The 18,317-nt window shown below is 42.5% G+C and overlaps 1 protein-coding gene across 1 annotated transcript in view; it reads left to right on the forward strand.

Annotated features, from left to right (window-relative positions):
- jarid2b (jumonji, AT rich interactive domain 2b) overlaps positions 1-18,317 on the forward strand; it is a 100,205-nt gene that overhangs the window by 53,382 nt on the left and 28,506 nt on the right. Inside the window, exon 3 of the mRNA XM_035681230.1 lies at positions 4,862-4,985. Within this exon, the coding sequence (XP_035537123.1) occupies positions 4,862-4,985 (124 nt within the window). The remainder of the gene's footprint in view (positions 1-4,861; positions 4,986-18,317) is intronic.

Below are 18,317 nucleotides of genomic sequence, written 5' to 3' on the forward strand. Positions count from 1 at the left end.
AATCTCTCCCTCCCTCCCTCCCTCCCTCCTCCTTTCTTACTCACTGTGTGGCAGCAGTGGCTATCTGTTTTAAAGGGGGTGTGGCAGTCTGTCAGTCAGCTGCATGTGTGTCCGAGTGCGAGTGTGTGTGTGTGTGTGTGTCAGTCTCCCCACCCACCCAGCCTTCTCCCTGCCCATAGCCAGCAATTATGCCATCTCCCCAGCCACTTTACCTCTCACTGTTGGCAGCCGTCCATCTCTGTGTCCATCACACTTCCTGCTTCTACTGCTCGCTGCCTGCATTATTTAACAAATGACATTATGCCCTTCTGCGTCCCGGCTTCCGCTTGTTCACCCCCTCACCGTTCTCCCGCTCCATCACGGCCACATTCTTCCTCTTCCTCTCCTTTTCTCCCTATCTCCCTCCATCCGACTGTCCTTCCGGTTGTCTCTCCCCGGATGCAGGGTTTCATTACACATCAATAGGACTCTGGTTACTGCCTTCTCCGCAAGCTCCTGTCTCCTCTCTCCCTCCCGCTGCTCAATCTCCTCGATTATGTATCACCACGCCCCCACCCTCCTCACCATAGCCTCTTTCTCCCCTCCTGTTCCCTCCATCCGTCTCTCTCTTCCTTTTTCTCACCATCTCCCTCTTTTCCGCTTTGTCCTTCCTGTCCTCTGCCCCCATCTGTCTTAACTGTCCACAGTATCTGTCACCCAAACCCTCCCTCCCTCTTTTTCCATTCTTCCTCCATGGCCACCGTCCTTTCCTTTCCCTTCCCTCTGCCCTGTTTCCCACCCTAATCTCTCCTGTTCTCCGTATCGTTGAAGCTGCATCTTCTTCCTGTACCTCCCTGCTTCGCAATCTCCCTCCGCTGTACTCGTCTGTACCTCTCCTCTCTCCATCCTTTCCTTTCCTCCCTCTCCATTTCCCTGAGTGCTATTGATGGAGGAGCTGGCTGCTGGCCAAAAACCAGGAGGGGCTGAAGAGAGGGCTCCCTGTTTGCCCATTTCTCTGACTGTCCTCTCTCTTTCTCTTCCTGTCTGTCTGCCGGTCCCAGGACCTGTCGTTCCTACTCGTTTTTATACGAGCCGTCCCCTTTCCTTCACCACTCACTCTGCTGTCACTCTGCTGTCCGTCTGTATTTCCCATGCCGCCAGCCCCCTTGCATGGCCAGAGTGGCAGCCGTGGCAGCTAAAACACTGTGTGGGCCCTCTATTTTCTCTCTGGAATACCAGCAGATCCAGCAGGGATGTATAGAAGGTGGGGACAAAAAGAGATCACAGTAGCCTAAAGACAGAGAGTTTCGGTATAAAATCTATTCTGTCCTCACATGCTCTTTGTACACAACAGCTCAAGCCATTACAATACCCCATCCCTCCCTTTGATGCTTTAGATTTACAGCCTTGAACAGCACAAAGCAGATGCCATGTTTCTGAACTGCACATTGTTGTGCATGCTTTTGTTTTGGCTTGTGGTAAATGTCATGCAATGTTGTTAGGTTCAATTTTGGAAGGAAGGGCAATATATTTGGGGCTATTTGAAATCCTCTTGCCTGGCAGTCAGTTTTAGTATCTGCCTTTACTCCGAAAAACGCCTGGGAATGGGTACTATGGGGATTTTCCCAAAAATAAAACTACCCATTGTTTCTTTTTATATTATCCCACATTTTTAATTGTATACAGGCACAGAGGATTACTTGAACAAAGGGCATGAAATAGAATTTTAGTGCTCTTGTTTACAAGAAGGAAGGGGAGATTAAAGTGTTTTAAAACATTAGAATTTTAACTTTAACTACAGAATTGTTCATTTATGAGAAGGAAGTCAAAAGACAGATTACCACCATATATCTGCAAACCTAGAAGCAAGTAAGCATTTTATCACAGCTATATTCACAGCCCTAATATGGTTCCCTGTCTGTTATGGCAATGCACTGATTTTCACATTAAGCCTGTGTTTGGAAGTGTAATCAAAAACCTATAAGGGCACTCTCTGCCCCTACAATGATCTTTTCTTATGGCATGACTACTCTGCTATAGTTCCACTTATTACTGCGGCTCACACTAATAGGCTCCTCTCAGCCCTGTGATATGCCATGTTACGGTATGTACCTCTATTCACTCCCTCGTGCTCTCTCGAGACTTTGAGGTGAACATAGCGGGCGATGGGCTTAGTTAAGCACGCATAGCGCACGTCTGATTAGGACCCCCAGCTATTGGGATGGCACACCAGAATATCCCTCCACCGCCCCATCCCATTTCTATTTCCTGTCATAGGCCTCTACCAGCACCGGGAGCCCGAGTTTAAGCACCAGTCTTTGGCTCCCTGCCCGTGTGCCACGCTCGCCCATCCCCAGCCCTCTGCCTTCCCAAGATTCCCAGCTCTGCCTCTCAGACGGGCGTTCATGTGCAACCAGCATATGTCAAACAAGTCTTTGGAGGAATAGGGGGGATAGATTGAGGGAGGGGGCAGAGAGACGGGCCTTTGCCTGTTTGTTTGTGTTCTGTGGGGACATTATCTGTCAATCATTTTCTGAGCACAATTAGAGTCAATGAGCTATTTCTTTTTTTCCCTCTGGTGCAACTTTCACTGGCAAAACATATCAAAAGTCGTGATAAGACTCTTTGTAGTTCCTCAATTAATTATCACTTTTCAGTTCCCCCAAATTATTATTTTTCACAAATAAAGTACTGAAAAGTGTCGGAATCTGTCTCAATCTTTGCAATTTATCCTTAAAAAGTGTCTAAAATCATTCACAAATGCAGCTTAATTGAATTATCTGTTGATATGAAGTTTTGTTTTTCATTTTGAAATCTACTTTAGCTTGAAAGGAGAAACTTCAAAGGACTCTTAAGTGAGTTAGTTAGTAAGTTGATTGATGAAAGGCACACGGATATAAGCCCTTCGTGCTAACCATGACATTGTAAAGCAGTGATTCACCCCTGCCCTATAGACTTAGAGGCTCTCCAATGCCAACATAAAGCATTGGCAGCAGTGCAATGGCCTTACTCATCACGGCGGCGCTTGTTAACTCTCAACCGCAACGATGTGTGTACCGATGACTGACCTCCGCTTTCAGGTACTGACCTGCCCTGCGTGTGGGAGAAAAACCCACCGCCTGTGTGTCTATGCAATAATGAGAATGTGTGTGACTGCGTGTGTGCTCATTCAGCCCAAAGCGCATTTATAAATCTCAGTTAAATCATACGTTTGAAAACTCCTTTTACCTGCTTTACAATTGCTCATCTTCATCCTGTCTCCTACACTGTCATTTGATCTTCCTACTCCCCTCCTCGTCCCATCTTTCTCAGATGACACAATGCCTGGGCTTGTTCGACAGTAGCCTCCTTGCTAACAGGATATCATTCAAGTTGCCACTTATCCTAACCCGTGCTCCACTGTCGTTATTATCTTAATTTATTTTCCCTCTTGACACTCACTATTAGGAGTTTGCGGTGCAGGGTGAGTGACATATCCCTGCAAAGCATCAGTCAAATGGAATTTCACTGGGTGTGCAAGGAAGGCAATGAGAAAGTGACATACCATACCATTTGAAAGGTGAAAGAAAGGGTTTATGACAGCAGCTTTCTTAGTTAAACAAACCACCAGGAGCTTGACTGTTCAGTGAGTCATCAGTTTTTTGTGTAATGTGAACGGGAATAATTTAACAACCTGCAATACCGAAGTTCAGTCAGGCATGAATACCTGTCAAAACGGGTAAAATGTGATTAATTATTGTCAGTGTCAAGTGTTTGATGCTGCATTGCTTACTCACTGATATGAATCTTCAGCTTTCAGCTCCGCAAAGTGATATTTCAGCTGGCAAGAGCAGCGCAGTTTTAAACATGCGATTGCCCCTCTGTCTCCAGTCGGTCTCCTTGGCAGCTCCCGCATTCTCCTTTTTTTTTTTTTTTTTTAACTCGTGAAAAGCTTTGAAGTTTCCCGATAAGTTTGCTCGTTCGCACGCCATTGTTGAATCAGATGGGCTGTGTGACACGTTCCAAGAATTGCAAGAACTGCCCATGAGGAAATCAAGCCTTGTGATATCTATTTAATTTGGTTGTCTCCCTTAATTACCACTGACTTCCACTCCTCTGTTTGACCTAATTTAAATTCTCACTGCCTGTTGTTATTGCTTTTGATTTAAGAATCTGTCTGGGGGCTTATTTTGTTTGTCTGAGTTGCTTGCTAAATATTTAATTAGGGCTCTGTCAATTGGGCTCACTAAGAATGTCAGGTCCAGCAATATCTGTTCACTTCTCTCGCTGCCTCAGGCTTTAAAAAAAAAAAACCCTTTGTCAAAGGGCACACATCACGTACGTCAGCAGAGAACAGCAGTTGCATTCGACAAGGGAGAATGTGGACAGAAATATGAATAAGTAACTCTCTCCTCACTCCAAAGCTAACCCCCATGATGCTGCAAAAGCTATGGTCATATGCGATGTGAAGGACTGTGTGTGAGTTTCAGTCACATTCGCTTGCATAGACGATGTGTTACTATTTTTGCACTGACTGCAGATGCTTCCTGCTCAGAATATCAGCGTATTTGTACAGTCTAGATGCTTGAATAATTTGTGTCCTCCCTGTATTTATCTCTCTCTTTCTGTCCTTTTGTTTTCCATGTTCTGTACGCTCAGATAAAGCAGACACACAATAATCTTATCAAAAGAAATGTATCTCCTCGGCCTTCAGCCCTCTCCACTGCATCAAATCAAAAACAGAAGCTTTATTAACACTGTCAGACGATAACAATGTTTGTTTCCTAAAGAGCTATATTTTTTTATGCAATATTAATCCCCTGGGATGATAAAATATCCACAGAGGAGCATCGCAGATTTCTGGAGTTGGTCAGTAAAATGTTTTTGATGCTTCTCTCCTCAGGTTCCCTAGGCAATGGGCAGCTGAATGGCTCGGGGTCAAAGGGCAGCCACAAAGAAGATGGGTCCTTGCGCTCTCAGGGCCTGGACGGCAGCAAGTATGGCGAGGACGGTCCTGCAAAGAAGAGGTGAGGCTGTGTGTGTGTGTGTGTGTGTGTTTATGTGTCTGTAATCCTGTTTGTGAGCTTTATAGAGCTATGAATCTTGTACTGCGTGGAGATCTATGAGCCTGTTGGTGTCTGTATACGTGAGCACATATCAAAGGCTGCTGCTGCTGATACTGCGAGTGTGTGAGGTTGCGAGTGTGATGAGAAACTTTGCGCACGTTACCAACTGTAAGTGTAGCTTAGTTGTGATGAATTTCCTGAGCTTTGAGGGTTAAGAGGCGGCCATGTGATAGCAGTGGCTTTCAAGTTCTCTCTACTGTTTCACACACACGTTTTATCTTTCTCTTTTTTCTCATTTGCTCTCTCTCTCTTTGGGTAATTTATTCTCTCTGTCTCCCAGTACTACTCTCGCACCCTCTCTAACAAATTCCCCCAGCAAAATCAATTTAAAATGTTTCAGAGCTACTTTGTCCATTGCATTGATTTATAAACTTAGTGTATGCACTCTCTTTGTCATTTCTTTCTCTTCCCTCGTCTGGACAAGAGCAAGTTGGCCATTAGTTATGTAATACAAGATGACAGTCAACAGAGAAGTGTAAATAGTGCCACCCTGTAAAGGCCGCCGAGGTCTTTTAATGAGCACGCCCCCTCATCTTTTAACGCAAATGCCATTTCGGTCATTTATAATTAGCCACTTAAAGGAATGTTGCTATGCATTTCCAAATTAATCATTAAAAAAATTGAAGTTGTTGCAGAGTACAATGAGCTGTTAATTTCCGGCCGGCATAATTTTTTAAAAGAAGGCATTCATATCACGAGTGAATTATTGAAATGGATTTTCGTCTATTTAAAAAAAAAATAGTAATTTTCAGAGAGATTGGTGCAAAACACTGCTCGCTCTCTCTTTCTCTCTTAGACAAATATTCTTGGAAAATGGAATAAAGGATTGTTGGAAAATGTGACGCTTCTAATGCATTCAGCATGAAGCAGGTTTTGAAATCACAAGCTGGAAAATATGATTTACAAATAATCACGCTCTATAGAGTGTACAGCAGATTAAAATGGCTGGTGTGATGCTTTTCCCTCTGCCACAAAACCCACATGCACACGCATGCATAATACAGTACACAATGCACTGACATTCATGCTTATACTTTTGTGTTGCAAACCATAAATGTTTTTCTTATATTCTGTTTTTATCCCCCCACCACCTCCACTTTTTATTCTAGCTTCTGTAGGTGGCAGGTGTGTGTGTGTGACTAGTGGGTAGTGATGCACTGGTGTGTGTGTGTGTGTGTGCTGTTTTGTTCTGCCGCTGGTCTGACACACACACACACACACACACACACGCACACATTGACAGGGCATCAAAGCATCAGTGTAAAGCTAGGGGCGGAGTCTGGGGGCCGGACAGCAGCAGATGTCCTTCTGTAATGAGCAGCCCATACAGGCTCCATTCACTGCGTGTTAAGCACCTGCCTAAGTCCTCCTAGCTGTCATTCGATACTGTAACCTCCAAATCTGAGCTCGGTCATTACGAGCTTTCATCTACCTGGCTTTGAAACAGAGGAGCAAGGCCTCCTGAAGCAACTGATAAGAAATTAAAAGTTTTTCAGAAGGCTGTTCCAGAGATGTAAAATATTGCATAGACTTGAATTTATAGGAATGAAAATGTTCTTTTTCTGCAAGTAGTAGGAAAATAAATTCTGCTAACAGGTAATCTTGAAGTCAGCCAGGATAAATGAGGTTGAATTGTACACATGAGAGAATAATTGCAGTGGGGACCGTCTCACTGACAACAACAGAAAGTGATGAATTGAAACCAAGTGACCCTGCAGCTTATATTATAGCAAGGCGTAAACACTCTACTCTCTATCAACTTAGGAAGAAAGGCGCTGAAGGAATAACAAGGACACTCTCGCACACTTTTATTCTCTCTTGCTCTGATGGCCTGTAGTGCTGTGTGTTGAATGGAGTTCAGTTAGAGGCCAGCTTGCTCCGTGGTTTTCATTAGTCCACTCCACACACACACAAAACACACAGCAGGACTGAATGAAGAAAGGCTCTCTATCTGATGCTAATGAAACACAAGCCTAGCCAGTACTTGGCATTGCCTCATGCCCTCTTTTAAAAAGCGTATTTTGTGTGTGTGTGTGTGTGTGTGTGTGTGTGCTTTATGTGTGAAGGATGACTCCAGTGCCCTGGCATGGCTGCCCCGCGCTGTTCCTGAACAGGCCTAACTGAGACGATGCCAGGAGCTTTTACACCTGGCACTGGCCAAAACAGAAGGGAGGGGCGTTGGCGTAGCTGGTTCCAATTTCTGAGTGAAGAAAAAGTTTCACACTGTGGAGAGAAAAGGGATAGAGAGGTAGGATCGGAGAAAGGGGAAGACTGGGAGAGCAGCGGGAGAGAGGGAGAGAGGAAGGGAGGCAGAGACAGAAGGACAGGTGCGAGTGATTTTTGGCAGGAAGCGGCACCCTTTAGAAGTCTTTGAGACCAACTCTGTGTTTGCCTTCCCATGCTCCTGAGATTGGTGGTGGAGACTGGCAGCACATCCCCTCAAACTTGCCAGCTCATTGTAGCCCTCTCCTACCAGCATGACCATATTCTCCAAATAGGGGTTCCCCTGCCAAAAGTGGGCCCTGCACACACACACACACACTATACACCACACACACCACACACACACAACACACCCACACACACCACACAACACACCACACACACACACACACACAAAAACTTATTCACAACCCAGCACAGTCTCATCTTCACTGCCATGGTTTACTGACCTAGTTATTTTCCTGCACCTCTGTTCTTCTCCCACATTTGATTTAGGCTGAAGACCGTCTGTGTATTTACCAGTCACTGAGGTGTCAAGAGAAGTCCCAGAGCAGAGCTTTTAAACGGTCTCTTTACCTTGAAGTTTTTGTCATGTATAATTTTAAAAGTTGCAGGAAGTCTTAAGTTTAGTCTGAAAACGCGCTGCTGTTACAGAAGCCTTTCCTCCAATAAGCTTTCATCATTTTGGCATTTAGTTAGCATCCTGTAAAGTGATAAATGAAAAGAGTAAATCATTCACTGGTATTTTTAATTTAGTATTACTGCTCTCACGGGTACAATGTAAGCATGATTTCAGTGCAGGTTTCTGTTTCATGATCAGGAGATTTTTGTGGCTTGATTGTGTATACTGGAGCATGTAGGTACGGAACGCTGGTTTTTAATTTGTGACATTGTTTTTTTTTAAGCCTTTAAATATAAAAAAATCTCAAGCACTTAATCTTAAATGATTTAAGATTATTAGAATCTAGGATGAAATAATAACTAGAAAAATTAAAACCTGATGCGTTTTAAATCAGCTCGTCTGATTAATGCTTCCAAGAGGCTTTCATGGCGTTGCCCACGGCGACTTAGCTATTAGTTCAAATGTGTGTGAATTTAAAACAACTTATGAAGCCTTGCGAAAGTGTGGGCCAGAGTGTGTGTGGATCAGAAGTTGAGTGGCCCTCTTAAACAGACTTCTTAACTTAATTTCTGCGTTCTCTTTTTCTGTCCCTCTTTTCTTTCTCTTTTTTTTCCCTCTTTATTTTCAGTGAACCCCACTTTTGGCTCTCTTTGAATCTGTTCTCTCTGTTGTCTCAGCCAAGACACACACTCACACACTCAGCTGCTGCCGCTTGTTTTGTTTCGACTTAATGAATGCCAAGTGTACACACGCGCGCACACACACACACACACACACTTGTCTTGCGTAGCGAAACCAATGACTCTTGTCAGTAATGCATAATCACCATTTCCATTTATGAAGGATTACATGCATGTGCGCGCAGGCCTGCACGCACACACTGCAAATGTGTGTGTTTATAGAGGACCATAATGTGCCTATTGATTTACTTAAGGTGGTATTGTAAGGGAACCTATATGCATTGTAACACCTAGCTGTTGTATTCATATACATTGGAGGACTCACACTCACAAACAAATAAGCATACATGTAGCTTATAAGATAGTAGATGTACAGATAGTCCGCTGGACTTTTCAGCCAGTCAATTATTGTGTCTGTGTTTATTCTAGCACACTTTTAACTGTCTCTCTTTGTTTTTCCATCTCCCTTTTTCTCTGTCAGTCTGTCAGTGACTCACCCCTGCATGTCAGCGTGTCAGCCTCCAAAATCTCTTCTAAACTCTCCTCTCATTGTCGCTGCAGTTTTATGAAAGCCTTCCGCTTCGCTGAAATGGCAGGCTGAAGGAGTATTAACCATCCACCCCGGTGCCTAATGTCTCTCGGCGCACAAACTCGCTCCCATAATCACTGTCAAATACAAGTGCTAGCGTTGTGATTGTTGCACAGATTAACCATGTAGCAACTGGTTTGCATGGTGGTTCTTATGGCGTAATGTAACAAGATCTAAATGGTTCATGGGATTTACTGCACACTGTTATTTATGGAGCAATTGGACCTGCCGCCCTCAAGTCAGACAAATCTTTCAATAGTTTGTGTTCTTTTTTCCCCTGCAAAGACATCTATTGTAAGCCAAGCTGTTGACTCAGAATACTTTATTAGTATATTATAATAAGTGTTTCAGTAAAAGTGTTCCTTTTTAAATGTACTTGGACAAAGCCAAAGGCAAGCAACATTCCACCTTGCTGTGCTATTAAAGCCAGAGCTCAGTTGGAGGTTGTCTGTGAAAAGAAAAATGTTTCAAAAGCGTTCAAAGAGGCGCTCCACTGCAGAGTGCAGTGACCCATTGGAGGGGTCAGTCTTGTCATCTCAACCTGGGAATCTTCTGTAAATTGGAAACGCACCGGTGAGAGATTGATCAGTTGGGAGTGATATGTGTGTGTTTGTGTTTAGCACTCAGATACCTTACTTGTGTGTACTTTCTGAAAGATTCTTTCAAATCTGTCTGCTTAGTTCTTCTAATAGCCGTACCACAGGATACTAAGATTTTAAACTTAAAATCATGATAAAAGCAGAAGAGGCTGCTTTCCAAAATATGTGTTGTGCTCCACTGTACTCCGCTTGTTCCTGATCTTTTGTTTGAGCCACAACCTTCTGTGTCTCTAGCCGCAAGGCCACAAGTGCACTCAAGGTCTCTGAAGGTCTACATAATTAGACTGATTGCTAAGCACATACAGAACCATCTCTGATGTTTATTGAGCTAACCTGGATGTGGTCAGCCCTCTCCTAGGGGTGATTTAAGGAGAATGCAAGGTCAGAGGTCATAGGGTTTGAGTTCAGCATGTGTTGTGAAGGGCGGGGGATGGGAAATAGTGGCAAATAGCCCTGAGCAGTGGACCTTGACTGCTAACAAAGCCTACATTTAAGTGCTGTGTTTTAGCTTTTCTTACTGAGTGAACAGAAAGCAGAGCAGTGCTGTTAAATTCTTTTTTTTCTGCCGTGTAATTTACCACAAATTCAGAACCCCTGGCTTCATCTGGGTGAGGCTGTATTGGTGTTTTGAAGTTATTTTAGCGGTTTATCTTAAGAGTATTGCCACTTCTGTACATTAGCACTTTTAAAGTGACAAAGGGGACAATGGCTGACTTCCATCTGACCTAATATAGCATTTATATATTCACAGAGATACAGCTAAGCTTGATCTATTGTCAAGATGTCTTTTCTCTCCACATCTGCCTATCAGGCCATCTCTACTCTCATTGTTTCATTCAAAAAAAGGGGGGGGGGGGCAGGTGGGGCAAAAAAAAAAATATGCCAAGGTTATATTTAAATATGCACACAGGCCCTGCTATATCTGTAATCTCAAATGAATTTTAGCCTTATTGTGACTGCTTGAAACATATAGCTGTCACAGCTGAACAGGGACAAACACACACATGCACACTATCACACCTCTGAATAACATTCGTACATTTATCTTGATGTCAACGCAAAGCAGTCGAGCGTTAAAACCACATGGTGACAAAATATACAGAAATACTGTAGTATATGTACGTTGCTGTCATGGTTATTAAGGCCTGTTCCAGCGGACTACTGTGTGCACATTTGTCCTCTCAGCAGCCTCGGCTCATTGACTAATGATGATGTTTATTTATGTGCAGTGTGCACATGCTCAGTGTATATGCAACTAGGGTCTATATGGGGGCTGTTTGCATATGTAAAGGTCACAAGGTCACTTGGTCAGTTCACTGCAGTGCCGTCCTCCTCTTAAATGCATGGAGACAGAAAAGCAATAAACACATTGAGTAATGTTGAGTGTTCAGTTACAACTGTTTACACTGACCACACATCATCCATTTTAGAGTTTGTGCGGGGAAACTTTGTGTGGGGAAATATATCATTATGCACTTTTAACCCTAGTAGTTGCTCCCTACAAGCTGAGAAGTAACATCTATGAAGGGGCAGCTGATTAAATTTTTTCATTTGATACACTTTTAATGTGTCGAAATAAGTATACAGTAAAGAGTTGATTGCCTGTTAACGGACCAGTGTGTAGGATGTAGGGGTACCTAATGGTGAAGTTGCAACCATTTNNGCAACCATTTGAATACTGCTCAGCTTTCCGAGTGTGTAGGAGAAACTATGGTAGCCGTGAAAAATGCGAAAGGCCCTATCTAAAACCATTGTTTGGTTTGTCCCTTCTAGACTACTGCTGAAACATTGCGGTTCAACATGCTATAGAAGAGCCACTACCTCTGTAAATAAAAAGGTTCATTCTAAGATAATGAAAATAGATAGATGGATGGATAGATGGATACACAGCTATTCTTATTTTCAGGTGATACACTAATGAAAACCTGTGAATATTATACTCCATTTCTGCCTGTAGAGCTTCCTAAATGTGACACACTGGACCTTTTTAAATGCAATACAAGAAAAAAAAAAAAAAAAGGTATCAAACATTGTAGCAGTGGAGCTTTGTCTCTTTCACATGCTTTAATGCTCCTATTCACATATACACATGGTGTCAATTATAGTGTGATCATTGTGCATACACACAATTTATTTTCACTCATTTATCTGCTGATGGATTTGATCTGAACAGACTGCCAGGCAACACACACAGAGATAAATATAGATAGATGAGTAGACAGACATTGATTAAACACATGCACATTTTGTGAAGTTTAATCCCTGCATATAAACATTCATACTTTTATGTACATAAACATAGACATTTATGTGGATCTGATCAGGAGAAAATGGAATAAAGCACGCACACACACAGACACACACACACACACACTCTCACAGACTCTTACAGAGCCAGCTGCAGTGAGGTAGTCTTTTATCAGGACCATGTGGGCCATCTGGAGCCAATTAATACAGCCCCTAAGGTACAGACTCTGGATCAGCGCTCTTCTCCTCACACAATAACCTTTACCATGGGAGGGAACATAAAGTCTGACTCGAGCCCAGCCTCATGCCAGCGTCTATCAAACCTTTTATACACACAGCGGACCAGCTCAAGACTTGGCTTGATTCAGATGTGCCATATATCTGCAAAAGACTGAGAAATCGTAACCAGACTTTGAATGTGTGACATATCTGATATGGATCCATTTACTGAATACCTGAAACAGCTTACTGAATCCTTCAGTTGTATAAATATATGATTGTCCAAACATATGTGCATTGCTCATGTTGTATCCTTTAGCAATTTAAATATAGAGAATAATGTTACTGTAATGCTTTTTTAAATTATTAGCCTGGTATACTTTTTGCTTTCTTTCTCTCTTGCTATCTTTCTTGCTTTGAGTCTTTTTTTAATTCTCTTTCTGTTATGTGTGGAGTTTAGGAATGGATGCAATTAAGATAAACAATTACTTTCCAATTAATACCGCATTATCGGCATTGCTGGCAGCTGTTTGCATCCAAAGAACTTCACAGTATTAAGAGTGCTTTAAAAGTCAGAGGCTGACACATTTGCACAAATCAACACAGGGACTACTAGCTCATGTTCCACTCGACAGCCTTATCCAAATATCGGTTTACAGTGGTACAGCAAAGGTCTGAAACCAAACCACACAGTGACTGCCACACATAACAGCCAAGCCTGCCCTGTGGAGGACCCAGGCATCATCTACAAGGCACGCGGTGTACAGTATGTGACCTCAGGACCACACACACAAGTCATTTAATGCTGTCTCACATTAGGTCCAGGTCATTGGAGTCATTTATTGTCATTCCATTCACTAATTCATTAAATGATTTAATTCTGATGCTATATTTGATGACAAAGGTAGAAGTGGCTTTAAAAGCCCATATAATCAGAGAATTAGCATTACTTTAAATTGAAACCTGAGTATCAGGCTTCATGTCTAACTTTAGAACCAGAAATAGTATCTGGTGTTGGTTACTTGTTCCAAGCTAGATTTCACCCATTAACACAATTGCCAAATACAAAATAACAAATGTTTTCTCAAGCTTGAACAATTAAAGCAGAGTCATCCATAACACGCTATTAAGTTCAAGTCTCAACTGTGTTTGTATCTCTTTGTTTGTCCCCTCTGCTGTTCTAAATTATATATCACTTGTATTTGTACATATTGGACCCGATTCATCAATATTTCATATACGCAAAGGATTGAAAGATGCTGATATGCTGAGCCAACAGCTTATTCAATAAATCAAACATGCACGGGAGACCAGTTTTTCAACAATCAGTCCTGCCTAATTGGCATTTGAAGCATTTTTCCTTTGCATCTATTATAAGTGTTTTATGCACAAATTAGTTGATATGCAGTTTAATAAATCAGCTGTTGTCAGCTCTGTGCACACAAACACACATGTGCTTAGTCATCTAGTTCCTTGCACTCTGCACCCTGCCGACGTGCTTTGGCTCACAGCGAACTGGTATAAGGATCCAGTTTGGGTTGGAGGTTTCTGTTTGCGATACTGTTGTCCTATGCTGAGGGTTATTGACTGAGTGTGATGGAAGAATTCAGTTTTTGCTGGCTTCCCTCCACTGGGAGAAGGTCGGGTGAGGGTCTGGTCCACATCTCTGGAGCTGGTAGGGAGTGTAGGCTTTCTCAGTGACACTCCAGAAGGGTGGATGCTTGCCAACGCTCTCGAAAGCATAAGTCGAGATGACCACATTGAGAAGTCTTGCCATCGCTGCAGTTCCCATGGAAACGGCCATTGCTGGAAAGGTGTTGATAAGATGGAGACTGAAGAAGAGAGCTAGAAGTCTTTGATTGACAGGGTCTGTGTGCATGTGTGGGATCTATGTCAACTGTCCACATCCGTGCTCTGGCTTTGGATGAGTAAAACACATTGAACCAACTGTAGCTCATCTCTCTCTCTGTCTCAGTCCCTGTGTTCTTTCATTGCCACCTCCTTCCCATTTTTCATCTTACTTCATTTTATGTGTTAGAGGGAAGTCACAAATGGCTCTTTATCCTCTCCCTTTCTTCTTCCTCCTTTTCGTCTCCGCTCCCAGGATTGCTGGCTGACAGGATCGTCAAAATCTCTCACTGTCTCTCTCAGAGATAATCAATGCTCTAGCAGCTACAGTGGCACGTGTAATATTAGACATTAGAGCAGCCCTTTGAAGAGTGGATGGCTGGGGGGTAGCAGGAAGGGATGGAAAGAGGAAGGGATGGATGAAAGGTGGATTAGAAAGGGATGAATGGGGACATCCTGCTGTAATCTCTTTGTTTTTTCTCCCTCTATTGAATCTCTGTTTTCTCTTTTTTCCCCCCATACATCTCTCCAGCTCTCCCCTCATTCTTCAATTAGGGCAATCAGTCTGATTTTAACTTACGTAAGCTTTACCTACTATGTCACTACCTATAGTTCATCACGCATGGGAACATGGGGTACTCTGGCATGCACACACACCAAACACACCGCACAGCACACACACACGACACCAGCACACACACGACACACACACACCACACAGCAACACACACACACAGGCAGCCCTCCTCTGGGAAGACAGAGGGCTAAATCAAAGGCTCATGTTACCACCCAACCCTTAACACAGTTGCAGCACCTACAAAAACAGTCATGTCATTGCAAATTGTTCCCATGGTGATTTCTCAATGTTTACCTGGTCTTTGGGACTGTGTGTGTGTTTGTGGTGATGCTGTGCTGGTGTGGTGTGTGGTGTGCGTTGTGAGGTGGTGTGTGTGTGTGTGTGGTGTGTGTGTGTGTGTGTGTGCTATACTCAAGCCTTTCTCGTGCACGCTTTATTGTCTTGTTTGTTGCAACTAAAGAGTTGTAGCTTAGCATTTCCATACTGGCAAAACTTAAGAGACTGCCTAATTTTAGAGGAATCTGGATGAATTTGTTAAAGAAAGTGTTGCTATAATAGTTTTTCAGGCTCATAATTTCCTGACACCCTTGATAGTGATATTGCAGTCAATCTGTTTTGCCACCTGAGCACTATTTTCAAAGAGGAGAGCAGTCTGTCATCTTTAAAATAATCGGTTACTGAAGTTGTAGTTTTCATCCCTTCCCCTGCCCGTGGATCCACCGCCAAGCTAATGCGGGCATTATCACATCATCACTGAAGCAGATCTGGTTTTATTACCTCTTTATTAGCCCTGCCTTTTCTTTTGGCATGCCAATGAAGAAAGGAGATGACAACTGATAATGCATAGAGGGATGTACATAAAGAGAGCTTTAGTCCAATTACTAGAGATTACCTGTGACGGCAAAAGTATTTTCAGTGATTGTTAGACTTTGGGAAAGCCCCCCCAGTATATCTCCCATCTTAGTTAATAGGTAACAGATAACAGAGGATTGTCCCAGGAAAACCTGAGGCTTGTCTTAAAAAGTCTCTGGTTGACTGTCTAGACAGGATGTAGTAAGCACATCGCTTTATTAGCTCATCTGTCTCTGTCCCCATTCTTTTGCACAGTTGTATGTGCTTTACTTCTGTTGTCGTACTGCCTGCTTTTCTTTTTTTGTGTGTGCCAGTTATCCCTCTATCTCCTTTTACGTGGAATCCTATTAATCTAAGACTGGAGCAATGAAACTATCCAGGGTTTAGCTAACCAAAGAGGCTTTTATGGAGAGTTTAGTGTCTCCTGTGCTTACTATTTAGAAAGTGTTCTTAGCACAACTTAGTCCGCGCAGTTCCCTGGAATTTGGGTGGCTGCGTATTTGAACTGCGCATCGGCATAGCAACAACTACACAGACACACATAGTTATTCACATGTGGCCATGGTATTGTCTATGTAAAGCATTACTGTCAATCAAGACCTTTTATTAATATGAAATGACTATTAATATGAATGTGTAGTAAGGAGAAAGAGAGAGTGGTGTGGGGTTTTTGTGTGTGTGTACAAACAGTTGTCCCTTCAAGGTCCATTAAAGTCTATAAGCACACATATACTCATACAGTACATGCACACTCGACACTGCAAGCTTTTCTGTCTTCAATCAAATTTTGAATAGAAGAGAGGGGTGGTTAAAAGAATCAAAAGAAAGAGGGTGAAAGAAAGAAGGATGTGAATAAGGCGGGTATTAGAAAGGAAAGACCATGGATGAACAGCAAAGAATGCACTTGAACATGAAAGAAAGGCTGGCCCGACAGTGAAAGAGTGAGTGAAAGGGAAAATGCTTTTAAAAGCATCTCTAAACACATTTTTGAAGTTTTGTTACCGTTAAACACAGTTCAGTACATGCAGCCAACTCTTCTTGGCTTTGCTGTGTTTGGACAGGTGCTTTGGGTAACAGATATATAACAGATACAGCAAACAAGCTGGGAAGTTTGCTAATCTTTAGTATATTAAAGGTTCGTACTAAAAAAATAACTGTTTTGTTTAAAATGTCATAAAAATCACAATGATTTAAAAGAAACTTTTTTAAAAATGTAATTCAGATGCACTGACATTTTAAATTACTTTTTGAGTGTTTACTTATATGCCTGTCCATAGAAGTGCACAGGATGCACTATGTTGAAATGACTAAATGGATGTAGTGGCATGTTTGTGGTTGAAGTTGCCACAGTAACTATGATGATACTATGCATATACTGTTTTCCTTCTCTCTTTATTTCCTTCCCCTCTCCTCTCATCTTCTTACACACTGTATCTTACCCAGTCTTACAGTTACACAAACCTCTCTGCTTCCAGCTTCACTCTTGACTTCACTCTCCCTCTGGCCCCTTTTGCCCCTCTCTCCATCACTTCTAGCTTTGGCCTCATCTCTTTCCGTACTTCTCTCTGTCAGTATGCCCTGCATGCTCCTTCCCTAGTGGTCACTCCTGTCAAGCAGCAACAGTAGGCCAGCCTAGCGGACACAATGTGAATGTGTGAAACAAAGAGGATGGTGCTTTTACCTCTCACACTTTCCTCATCCTTTGCCCTTGTCTCTCTAGCTGTTTATCACACTCTTCTTCTGTAACTGGTTTTTAATTTTTCATTGGTTTATTTTCTGGTCAGTTTTTGATTTCCTGATATTTTTCCTTTTCCATATGCTCATCTATCTTTGTCATGTCCATTCTTATTCTATTTGCCTTCCTCTCTTATTAAGTTACTACCATATACTAATATGTCCTTCATCTAAACTGGTTCACAACCTTAGCAAAACTCCTTATTGGTTTATTGGTATCTTTTCTTTCTCTCTGCTAGTCTTTGGTTGTATCTCACTTCTCTCATGCATGTGCATCCTTCTTGCCCTTAATCTTTTTTCTCCCCCTTAGTTTGCAAGTAAATCACAGCCTTGTGTGAAGTGACACCTGTCCCCATTGTGTTGTTTTGTCTTTTGAATAGCCATGTTCTTTGTTCTGTAATACCAGGGGAAAACAGTACCTTCTGTACGCACCTAGCTTGTATGTGAATGTTGAACTAAGGCGGCACTGTAATACCTTTGTATTCAGTAAAATAAGTGATTTAAACTTTTCACAGCCGCATTTGTTTGAAGACTAAATGCTTTAAATGTAGAAATTATGGAAATGTTTAAATTAGATTTGTGTAAATGCTGTTCACTTTTGTGTACTATAAAATGCCTATCACAGTCATAGGCTTTTGTTTACCCGGTTTTTTGATTGTCAACAAACTGGGCATGTGCAAACAGTTGTTTGCTCAGTTTTCTCACACCTTGCGTCCAAAATGCCGCGCTTTGGCAATGTGCGTGCAATCATCTCTCAATTTCTCACATATTAAGCTTACACCCATGTCACGGCAGGGAATTGACACGTTTTGACACTGCGCTGTTCCCTGATTGAAGTGTAATCGGAACTCTGCACCTTTTTCAGTGCGCCAAATGCATTGTGGGTGTTCTCCAGACATGATCCTATCTTCCCTTACTTCAATCCGGTCCGCGGCAAATTGACAAATAATACCAGGATATCACATTGCTTCTATCACTACTCCTCAACATTTCTAGCGTAGCTCACACACACACATACACACACACAGACGCACACATACACA

This window comes from Morone saxatilis, unplaced genomic scaffold (genome assembly GCF_004916995.1).
Source record: "Morone saxatilis isolate NCDOM2014 unplaced genomic scaffold, NCSU_SB_2.0 Contig9, whole genome shotgun sequence".
NCBI classification, from domain to species: Eukaryota; Metazoa; Chordata; class Actinopteri; family Moronidae; genus Morone; species Morone saxatilis.